The following is a 12,112-nucleotide window of genomic DNA, read 5'->3' on the forward strand; positions in this document are numbered from 1 at the left end:
TTGACTATTCGTTAATATTTGGCCTGTTTACTATTGCTAGCCGTCCGGGTAAAAGTGATCGTTCAGTCGGTCGTTCGGTTTATTGTTGACAACCACTCAACTCAGATATTCTACCATACAGAAAGTTTTCTTATATTAGATATTTTGGTTAGTAGAGTTTATTTATATATATCACTAGTCTATGAATTTTTTTTTATATTGGTTAAAAAATCTATCTACATGAGTTTCAAAATCGATATAAAAATATGGGTATAAAATATTTTTACTTTTCTATATCAATTTTAGAAGTGATATAAAACATTTCACTTTTTATATATGTTCTAACGACAGGTAAAAAAAAGTGTTACCTTCTTGTATTCTTACATTCTTCATCTCAAGATAATTCATTAACTCATTTCTTACCTGTATCTCCAAAGTAGCCCACAAAAAGTAATATATTTGACCTATCAATAGTCTTTGAAAAACAATCTATTTAATAATTGAGAAGAGGAAAAAGAAGTAGCATCACCATTATAACAAGATTTATATTTCTATTTAGTCTTTTTAAATAGACTTTGTTGGCTTAAATTACATACACATGGATGAAACACAAGAAGAAGCAACCGATCAAACTACACAAACAATTTCTTTTTAGAACAATAGAAGAAAGAAAAATGGCAAAAACTCGGTCTTTGATCTTAATGGTGTTTGGTAGCATATTGGTAGAGGGAGGACATTGTTGGTGTGACCTAAGTAACATTCCACTTCTTTGATCTTCATGTTTAGCGCTCTCCTGGCGAAACTATAGTAGTATATATGTACTCTCGTCGGTCAATGTAGAGTCACCCAAAGTCTCTCAGGAGTTCATGAAGTCATGTTAGTTCACCTTGCAAAACTTAAGTTGTTTTAACAACATAAACTCAAATTAAAAAATAATAAAATCATTTTTTAAACTATAAATATTAATTAAAGAGTAAACACCATATATGTTAATTTATAATTTCTCAGAAAACAATAAAATACATTTTCAAATAAATAAAAAAATCAAAATTCTTTATAATAAAACAAAAAACCTATCTTACGCAGAAAATTTAAAGATCAAACTTTCACGCGCACGATTTTTAAAAAGTATGAAACAAAAAACAATAAAACGAATAAAAAAATAAAAAAGAAAAGTGAAAACGTGTCTGGCTGCATACTTTAAAAGAAAGAAAAAAATCCGTCTCTCCAAACACGATTTAAGAAAAAAAAAAACTGATGTACTAAGTTTGTGCGTGTGAAACGGTTTCATAAAAAAAAAAAAAAAAAGAAGTAAAATCGTGCTTTTAACTTTAGCAGCATGATTCCTTGGGTTTGAAATTATGTTCCAAGCTCGATTTAACAGTTCTTGTAAATTTTTCAAAATTTTCTCCATTCAGTAAAAAGCTCACCTAAAATTATACCATTACGGTAAAAAGGACCAAACCACTCTCTCCCTCCCTTCCTAAATTCTTCATCTTTAAGGTTATTACGTAATCTATACCAAGATTTAATATCACAGTACATTTGGTCTAAAGTACTCTCATTTACTTTCTGCCACTTTAATTACGCTGTTGTATTCATGCATAATAAAAACAAAATTAAGTATTTTTTTAATCTCTTATTTTTAACATAAAATTAGAGGTTATAATTTGTTTTATTCAAAATTTTAATATATTTTTGTCTTTACACTTAAAAATAAATAAAAATAATTTTTTAATCAAATTATATTAAATTTTTTAGACTTATCATCTATGCTTTTTAATTGATATTAAAGTAAGAATATGTCAAATAATATAAATAATATAAATATTAACTATTTAACACATAAAAAAATAATATAATTAATTTAAAAAAATATTATTTATATGTTTTTAAAATTTAAAAATTAAAATATATTAAAATTTCATACATAAACGAATTTCAATATTAAGTTAAAGTTAAAGATATCACTTCAAATCACGTATTTACCCAAAAAAAGAATTAGTAAAAGTTGGAGCTTTATACATATAAAGAGTTTGGAAACAAAATGGGATGGTTTTAAAATGTCTCAGTCAAGCAGCTCTGTCATATATGACAATTTATTGTGTACAACTACTCTGGTCCCTAGCCATTGAGCATAGATGTATGCATGTGTGCGTATGAGACAATAACATATAATTGGTGTTGTGTTGGTTATGGCTATGGTTATTGTCTAAATTTGTGAGCGACGGACTAAACGGTCTCCTCCATGCAGCGCGAGGTTAGCGAGGTGAAACTCTGAGGGCCATCCATTGCAAGCAACAATTCATCCTCCATTTGTCACATTGTCAATAATCGTATCTCCATAAGTCCAGCAGTGTTTTGTCCCCACATGCCATCAATGTTCAAAGTGGTCGTACATCTCTGAGAGGCTTATATTGAACACATGCAGCAGCTACAGCCACACTTTCAATGCCCTCATTAATTTGTCCATCTAGTACACATACATAACATACATACATAGTCACACCCCTTTCTCACCTAGACACACACTTACACTGCACTTTTTCACCATTCTTTTTCTAACTCCTCAATCTCCTTTCACTGCCACTCATACATGGCTTCCTTCACCACCTCCTGATGCTGTAAAATGGGAAGAACTCCTTGCTGCAGTCACGAGCAACTCAGAAAAGGTGCCTGGACTGTTCAAGAAGACCAGAAACTCATTGCTTACATTCAGAAACATGGCACTGGAAGCTGGCGTACCCTTCCTCAGAAAGCTGGTCAGTTTTTCCTTTTTTTCTTTTTTCAAATTAAGCCATCTTACTCTTCACTGCTTCATCATCACTACTTAGTGTTATGTTGTTGCTGTTGATTTAGACATGTATTTGGGTAAATAGCTTGCACTTAGTCAGGGTTAACATTGCCTCTGATTTGTTGGAAATCTATCATCAATACGATGTGTATATGATTAAATATAGTTTGTGAGTGTGTTCAAATCTCACGTTTCAAGTTGGTTTCTGAGATTGAGTTGAAGTTGAAATTCATCTTTTTAAGATGGTTGTAACAGGTTAGAAACAGAGTTGTTTAGAATTAGTTTGGCTAGCATCGTTCAGTAGTTTTGGTCTTGGAGATCATCGTTCAGTAGAGTGAGGGCAACTTTTTTGAGTATTTCTTGTGTACTACAGGTCTTCAGAGATGTGGAAAGAGTTGCAGGCTGAGATGGTTTAACTACCTCAGACCAGACATTAAGAGAGGAAAATTGAGTCCGGAAGAAGAGCAGAAGATTATAAAACTTCAGGCTGTTCTTGGCAACAGGTGAAAGATCTAACTGCTATCAGTTCTGAATGTTTTTGGTTAGATGCCCTGCTGCAGAATATTTTCATTTATGCAGCTATGCAGCTTAACTAAGATACTGGTTTAGTTTAGATACATACCATTTGAATAAATGTTTCCATAAGTAGGATATAAAGAAAACAAAGACTTTTTGGATAAAATATTGTAAGTTAGAAAGCACTTTTAATGAAACTGAAATGTAATTGGTAAAGCAACTTATTTTATATGTAGGACCTTACTGAGTGGAAATGGTGGATAACTTTTTAATACATTGTATCGCTTTCGTGTTTTTGGTTCCTGCTAGGTGGTCAAGCATTGCAAAGCATTTACCAATGCGAACTGATAACGAAATCAAAAACTATTGGAACTCGTATCTGAAAAGGCACTATGAAAAGAATGATGCGTATCCATCGAGTTCAAAACCAATTAGCACTGCTAGTTCCACAGAATCAAAATCCAGTGACTTGTGCATGGTTCCATCAAAGGAAACTGATTGCCATGGCCCAAATGCCACTCCACACCAATCTAATCAGTCCAAATTACCAAAGACAATGTTATCCTCAACTCAGCTTCTCAACAGAGTTGCTAGTAAAATTCTTTCATCTGGGTACCTAGAAGCAATAAAATCATATCAACATGTTGTTGCTGGGAAAAGCAACGGTGATAATAGTGTGGTTAAAACCGGAATTGAAGTAGAAAAGGAGGGTAACAGAGACCCCCTTGTGCCTAATTTGACCTCATCAAATCATTCAGTAACTTGTTCTGCTCAGCTACTGAACAAGATGGCTACTTCACTCCCTCATAAAGTTCACGGTCTTGAATCTGCAAAAGCTGTTTTTTCAAAATTACTGGAAAGCAGTGAAAAAGGAGACAGTGGTAGTGATGGTAGCTTTATTAGCAGTGATCAAATTGGAGAGTGTTTGAATGCTCTAAGCCCTTTTGAGGATGGACCGCACATAACGAACGTGGTTGGGTCCCCTTCTAGTCCTTCCCTCATATTCAATCAAGTGACCACACCCTCATGCTTTTCAGACAATGAAGATAATTGGCAAAACGTTTCATCTAACTACGTTTCATTCAGACATTGTGCTCCAACTGCTGCTGAATGCAGTGTTTCTGAACTCAACTTGGGTGAGTCTTCTAGTTCAACGTCATGTTTCCTGTTTGAAAATACTGATCTCGGAATCTGTGATGATGAAATAAGCAAGTACATTCAGTATTTGTAAGAAAAAAATAAATTACTGAACACCCAATGCAAATCGAGGAAGGGAACAGAAAGAAATAATTTATTGATGATATATGGAGATTTTTCTGCAGAGGTGTTGTGTTTATCAGAGGTATCTATGTATCATCTCTGTGTGTTTTGTAATAAGAAATTTTATTTTTCCTTTCTGAAATTTTCTATAACTCTGACGAGAGACAAAAAATGGAGAAAAGAGACATTTAGCACAAAACACGTGATACGACAAGAAGAGGTTAAATAATGTGATGTGTAGAAATATAATTAAGGTGTGTGTAATTAGGACCCACATCGGTAAATAAAGTGATCACGCATCTCTCCAATAATCCACGGGAAGGTTGGGTGGACCCCAAGTAATAACGGGTCAACACTTATTAAATAACAACCACACGAAAAAATCTAGATATAAGAAATAATATAATAGTATGATGATAGGAAAACCAGAGACAAAAGTATATAGTGTCATTTATTGTCTCATCTTCTGGGGTTCATGGAAATAGATGGGAGGAAGATAGGGTGATAATAAATAGGTTTAAATATGTTTCTAGTTTTTGTATTATTTTTTAAATTGTTTTTGGAAATTTTAATTTCGGAAAATGTTGCTGCTGGTCCATTAATACTGACAGTGCTATATTTGTTGGTGTGATTGATGATATCCCCCCATAGTAATTGCATTTGCAATTAGTTTCTCAAATTGCAAGTTGGACCTTTCGGTCCCTCAATTGGAAAAAAATGAATCAAACTTTCTAATTACAAAATGAATGCTAAGCTATTTTATTTCATTCGACTTCTTAAAAAAAAAAATCACAGATGAAAAATTAAAATATAATTTATTCATAGTACCTACCTCATTTTTTTAATGATATGATAAGTTTAAGAATTCGTCCGTTTATGCATATTTAAGTAATAGTGCGGATGAAAAACATGTATCTCGATCTAGGGGACTCTAGAAGTAGACCTTATAAGAGGACTTTGAGAGCTAACCGTATAAACTCCAAATGTGGTCTTTGGGAGAGTAATGAGGAGTGGTGTATCGCGGCCAGAGATGAGGGGATCCAGGAGCTAACCTTAAGGACTTCAGTTGTGGTATCTTGGAGAGCAGTGGGAAGTGATGGACTTGACGTAGTTGTACTCGAGGTGAACCTTGCTTGACGAAGATCTCTAATATAGTGTTGGAAAGTGACACCTATATACTTGACCCGTAAAACTTGAGGAGGAGCAGAGGAAGTAACCTTTGTCCGAAGACTCTTAAGGAATAGGAAGGAATAGTGGTTTTAGCTCTAGAGGAGAGTTGGTTTTGGATGGTAAACTACGTGTGAGGGTTATGTTGATGATTGAACCTCTTGGATTGTTTTTACACATGGATCTAATGTTGTTGGATGATACAACAATAAATGTTATATGATAATGTGCTATTGTATGAATTAACGTAAGATTGAATGAGGTGTGTTATGACGTATTATATGACGTATTACACATATAAGTTTAGTTATTATATTTTTTTAAGTTAGTTCACCCTTATGTTCATGGTTGTGATTTTCACTTGTGAGGATCATATTATTTGTGTTATATGTGAACAAATAATATTGTAGATGATGGTTCGAATGCACAATAATGAGGAACTTGGGGATTGCTTTGGGAATGCATTTTCTTGTATTTCGAATGTATTTTGGATAAATTATTGACTATTTTTAAATATTGTCTTATCATTTGAAATGAATTTTATTGAGTGAAACATTTATTTGATGAAATAAATGAATGTTTTAATTTTATTTTATAATGCAAAATAAATATGTTTATACTATACATGAGAATTTTCTATGTTTTTAGTAACATTTTGAAGCGGTGTTACAAATTTAGTTCTCAAAATCATGCATATATCGTATAGAACTCACTTGCATTTGGTATACTAATCTCTTAAACTTTATAGATACAACAATCAACCCATAAGTCAACCCTTTCAATACCATTGATGTCATACTTTAACACATTAATAAATGAAAACTAGAAAATATTCTCTTATCTTTTTAACAGTTTAAACATACTAATAGTAGTTTTCCTTTAACTAATTAATCTCAAATTAGTTTAGATATCATAGAGAAATTCAATTACATCAAACTAAAAACCCAACCTATATGGAGAAATAGATTCAACCATAACCTAACCCTTGCAATACCTTTTATATTTCAATAATACACTCAATTAAGAGATCAAATAGAATTTCAAATATATCCAACAACTCGACTCATAGTCAAGTTTCCTTTTTTCATCCAACAATGTCACCAATAAATAATTTATCTATATTAAGTCATACTTCTAAAAACAATTTTTACCCATCTTCATTTCATTACTCTTAATCACATTTAATCTCTATCAAGATTCAAATAATATTCATTATAATTTTAATTCATGCAATTGTAATTAAATAAGATTACAAACTTTTAGCTTCTCTTACACTAGTACAAAAATTGCGTACAACGTCAAATATTTTGGGCTTTTAACAGCGAATTCACGAACGAAGTCATATCAGGAGACGTTAAATTGAATTCAAATTTAAAAAATTTGACGTTAACTTAACGTCGAATTTTGTCAATATACAACGTTAATAAACTTTTTTTTTGTTTTTTTTAATTAATTGTGATACTTTTTACAACTCTACGAAACTTGAAAAGCAGAAAAACAACAAATTTTAATTTTTAATATTTTATAAAGCAAGAACTATGAACGTGTAGTGTAGTATCAACAATAACCAACAACAAACAAGTTCAATTAAACAAAAACAACAAACAAGTTCAACCAAACAACAACAAACAAGTTCAACAAAAAAAAACAAACAAGTTCAACAAATAAGTTCTTCAAAACCAAAATGAAAACGAAAACTAACATTCAAAAGGTGAGTTCGTCAGAATAAAGTGTCGTCACCAGTGACAGAGAAAGCAAAATGCGCCTATGAAGGATAAGTGCACAAAAATAATCGGTCAAAACAAACGAAAATCATACATAAAGTAGTTAATTAACATGCATTTGTATCAAATGAAAGAAATATTACATGTGATGGTCGTCAAACTTCGTTCGAGAAAAGTTTGAGAAGAGAAGAGGGTCTCGCACGCTAAGATAAAGTGAATGAATTTTCAATTTCCCGCTCAAATTTTTATTGAATTCACTAACATTTTGAAGTCTAACGCTAGGACATTCAACGATTTATATTCTTTTACATCGAATTACAATTCTAAACGACGTTTAATAATTGCATTTATTTACAAAAATGTCACTGGTCATTTTTAATGTTGATTATTCAGTGGTTGGACATTGAACGCGTGATGTTAGTGTTACCTTAATGTGGGTTCCTAAAATAAACCACTCCTTACACAACTTTTTTTTTTAATTTTCTCTTTCTACCCATGCAATAGGGCCTAAGAGCTAACATTGGGGATTCCAACTATGGTTTCTAGGAGAGCAGCAAGGTGGTGTGTCTCGACCAAAGATGAAGCGGCTCTGGGAGCTAACCTTGAGGGGTCTTTGGAAGCTTACCCCGAGGACTCAAATTCTGGTCTCTAGGAGAGTAGTAGAGGGTGGTGGACTCGACATAGTTGTATTAAAGGTGAACATCTTCAGGAAACACATAAGTTAAGTGGTGGGAAGTAGCATTTGTTTACTTCGCCCGTAAGGCTCGAAGAGGACCAGGGGAAATATGCTATGTTTGGAGACTCCTAGAGAGTATAAAGAAAGAATGACTTTAGCTTTAAAAGTGAGTTGTTTTTGGATGGTAAGCTACATGTAAGAGTTATGTTGATGATTGAACCTCTTGCGAGACAACAATAATTGTTATTTGATTATGTGTTATTGTATGAATTAACGAAAGATAGAATGATGTGTGTTATGATGTGTTGTTATTATATATATATATATATATATATATATATATATATATATATATATATATATATATATATATATAAAAGTAATAATTATTATGTTTTCTTTTAAATTAGTATATCCTTTCATGTTCGTGGTTGTGTTTTCCACTTGTGATGATAATATGACTTGTGTTATACGTAAGTAAATAATGTTGCATATGATGGTTCAGATACATAACATTAAAGAGTTTGGAAATTGCTTTGGGAATGAATTTTCTTTTATGTCGAATGTATTTTGGATAAATTTTAATTATTGACTATTTTTAAATAGGCTTAAATGCTTACTTGGTCCCCATATTAAGAGGTGAATTTCTGTTTAATACCCGGTTTTAAAAATGAAGACATTGGATCCCTATGTTATAAAAATTGTATGAATAAGGTCCTTTCCGTTAAGTTTATAATAACGACGTTAAATATGACGTGGCGTAATTTTTCTCTTATAGCTTTTTCTCTTTCTCTCATAAGTTCAACTTTTTCTCTCTCTTCCAATCTCATTTTTAATATACCTGCCATCGATTTCAATTTTCAGGTACAGTGACTCTCAATCTCAGTTTTGCCACTCTTATGGTCCCTGCATGGTGTTCTTCAACCTCACCATTCCAAATCATCACCTCCCAACGCACATTAGCCAACACCTCACATTCCCACACACTCTCTCTGACACTATCAAATCCCTAATGCCAATCTCAAATTCAACCTCTCTTTAATCTAACCTCTTCACGCCTTCTTCATCAAGCTTGCTTCGCCGATTCACTGCAAGCTCCATTGCGAATCTCATAACCACAATGATGGGCTCCGAGAACCACATCGTCGATGACCACCTCTATTGGCGCCGTGAGACCAAATGGAAAACCTCGCACTACACAACCACGACGCCGGAAAATCCACCTTTTCCTCTGTTTATCGCAGCGCGTTCATCACTTTCTCGGAATCGAACCACCACCCGCTATCGCCGCCTATTGTCTCCACCCCAGCAGACTCTGATCCCCTCCTCTCCCCGCCGCAGTACTTTCCAAACCCTAACTCCCCGACGCTTCCTCTTACATTGAAACCTTTGGGTTTTGCAAAAGTTCTGCCACCGCCCATTCGATTGTGCTTGTTGTCGTGTCTGTCCCTGTAGTGAACATTTCAAAGATAATAACGTTAATAGTTTTTGGATTTAATGAGCGTGTTCTCATAGCCATGTAGGGAGGCACAAACGAAGGGGAGGCCAGATATGACCTTGACAACGGAGGGGAGGCCAGATATGACCTTAACGTTACCACCATGATGGAAGGGATCTTTAGATCTGTGGCTTTGTCAAAGCGGTAGTTGGCGGACCACACGGCTTTAGGTGGAACCTGGATGTGGTGGGCGGGGAAGGAGGAGCATTGGCCCGGGCTGATGAGGTAGGTGTGGTGGTTGTCATTGGAGTCTAGCTTCGATGTGGAGGCAGAGCTCTCACCTTTCTCCATGGCAACTTTAATGGCACCAGAGAGATCTGTAAAATGGGAGACGAAGGCGAATTCAAAGCAACGCTCTGATCGTTGGTGCCTCCTCGAATTCCACTTCTTCCTCAACCCTTTCTGATGATTTGGTCGTTGATCTCTCTCGAGTTCTCAGGGGTTGGTCTGTTATTGCCAAGACGGGTCGCATAAGCTCTTCTTACAGCAAATCAGATTCTGGTTTGGAAGAAGGTGATGAGATTGAGACACAAATGCAAGAGGTTGTGTATGAACTCATGTTGCTGGCCAGAGGGAGTTCGAAGTGCGAGCAAGAGGTTGGAGCTTATCAGATTCAAGAACATCCATTCAACAAGTCAGTACTAGGCATTGCAGGAAGAACAACAGAGGAGAGAGAAAAAAAGTCATATTTTATAGCTACGTCAGCGCGGAGTTAACTTTGTTTAAGCCAATTTAACGGAGGGGACTTCATTTATACAATTTTTACAACTTTGAGACTCAATAGATGCATTTTTAAAATTGGGTACTAAACAGAAATTCACATCTTAACATGGGTGAATTATTATGTTTTGTTTTAAATTAGTTCATCCTTTCATGTTCGTGGTTGTGTTTTTCACTTGTGATGATAATATGACTTGTGTTATACGTAAGTAAATAATGTTGCCTATAATGGTTCAAATACATAACATTAAGGAGTTTGAGAATGCATTTTCTTTTATGTTGAATGTATTTTGGATAAATTTTAATTATTTACTATTTTTAAATAATTTATTATTCTTTGAAATAAATTTTGTTAAAGTAAAACATTTATTTGATGAAATAAATGTATGTTTTAATTTTATTTTATGATGCTAATATATATGTTTAGAATATGAGTGAAAATTTTCTAATTTTCTTTATAACATCCATTAGGGGTGCTACAAATTTAGTTCACAAAATCATACATACAAGCACATAGAACTTCACTTGCATCTGGTCTAATAATCTCTCAAACTTTATAAATACAACAATCAACCCATAACCCAACTTTCTTGATATCATTTCTGTCATACTTTAACACACTAATCAATGAAAACCATAATAATATTCTCTTCACTTTTCGCAGTTTTCTTTAACTAATCAATCTTAAATCAATTAAGATATTAAAGAGAAATTCAAATAACTAAAAATCCAACCTTTATGGAGAAATAAATTCAACCATAACTCAACTCTTTTAATATCTTTTCTATTTCTATAATAATATAATACACTCACTTCACACAACAATTCAAATACACACAAAACTCAAAACACAATCAAGTTCCCTTTTCATCCAATAATGTTACCGATAATAAAAATAATTTGTTCAAACTCCTGAAACCATTTTTTATCTATCTTCGTTTCATTATTCATAATCACAATTCATGCTTTTTCGAGATCCAAATAATATTCATTATAATTTCATGAAATTATAATTAAATAAGATTAGAAACAATTTATTAGTTTTCCTTACCTTAATCCAAATTCGTAAAACAAATAATCCCTTACACAACTTGTCCTCTTTAATTTTGTTTTTTCTACACACAATAGGATCCAAACAAAAATTAAAACGTGATTCTATGATTATAAAACTAATATCTAGAAAATCGAAAAACAGAATGTTACCAAAAAAAAAGACTACATATTAAGTGGAAAATGAATTGATTCAAAAAATGGTAGAAATTAAACCTATTTTAATTCAAAATTCAATCGATCTAAAATATTATTTAGCTCTTTAATTTTTTTTTTGGGTGTAATTTAATTTTAAGAAAGATAAAAAATTAGAAGTGAAAATTGAGATAGGAAAAAGTTCTAGACACGTAAGAAAGAGAAACGAAGGAAAGAAAAGAAAAAGAAGATGGAGAGAGGGGCTGCACGAAATTTTAATTAATAAAAATAACTATACTTTCCAAAATCAAAACATAAAAGTCAAAACTTTATTCATGCCATCATGAGAAAAAACAAGAAAAGTATAAGAAAGGAAGATATTATTACAGTTGTCGTAGCAATCATACGAGCCAATATTATAAGCAAAGGGATAGCTAGAAATAAGAAAGATGCTTCAAATACTATTAAATGGTTTTTTCACAAATTAAATAAATGATAATTACATCAATAAATTTTCAATAACATCAAATTTGGAAATCAAAATTATTTATTTCCCAATGAGAAAAAAAATTAAAAACCGTTTTTAAATTTGT

The 12,112-nt window shown here is 32.8% G+C and overlaps 1 protein-coding gene across 1 annotated transcript; it reads left to right on the forward strand.

Annotated features, from left to right (window-relative positions):
- The first annotated feature begins 2,168 nt into the window (after positions 1 to 2,168).
- On the forward strand, positions 2,169 to 4,691 carry LOC108331094 (transcription factor MYB34). The gene is made up of 3 exons (XM_017565717.2): positions 2,169 to 2,741; positions 3,147 to 3,276; positions 3,599 to 4,691. The coding sequence occupies exons 1-3, from the start codon at positions 2,609 to 2,611 to the stop codon at positions 4,518 to 4,520; spliced, it is 1,185 nt and encodes a 394-aa protein (XP_017421206.1). The 5' UTR covers positions 2,169 to 2,608; the 3' UTR covers positions 4,521 to 4,691.
- Positions 4,692 to 12,112: the final 7,421 nt, after the last annotated feature.

The sequence above is a fragment of the Vigna angularis genome, chromosome 4 (assembly GCF_016808095.1).
Source record: "Vigna angularis cultivar LongXiaoDou No.4 chromosome 4, ASM1680809v1, whole genome shotgun sequence".
Classification (NCBI taxonomy): domain Eukaryota; kingdom Viridiplantae; phylum Streptophyta; class Magnoliopsida; order Fabales; family Fabaceae; genus Vigna; species Vigna angularis.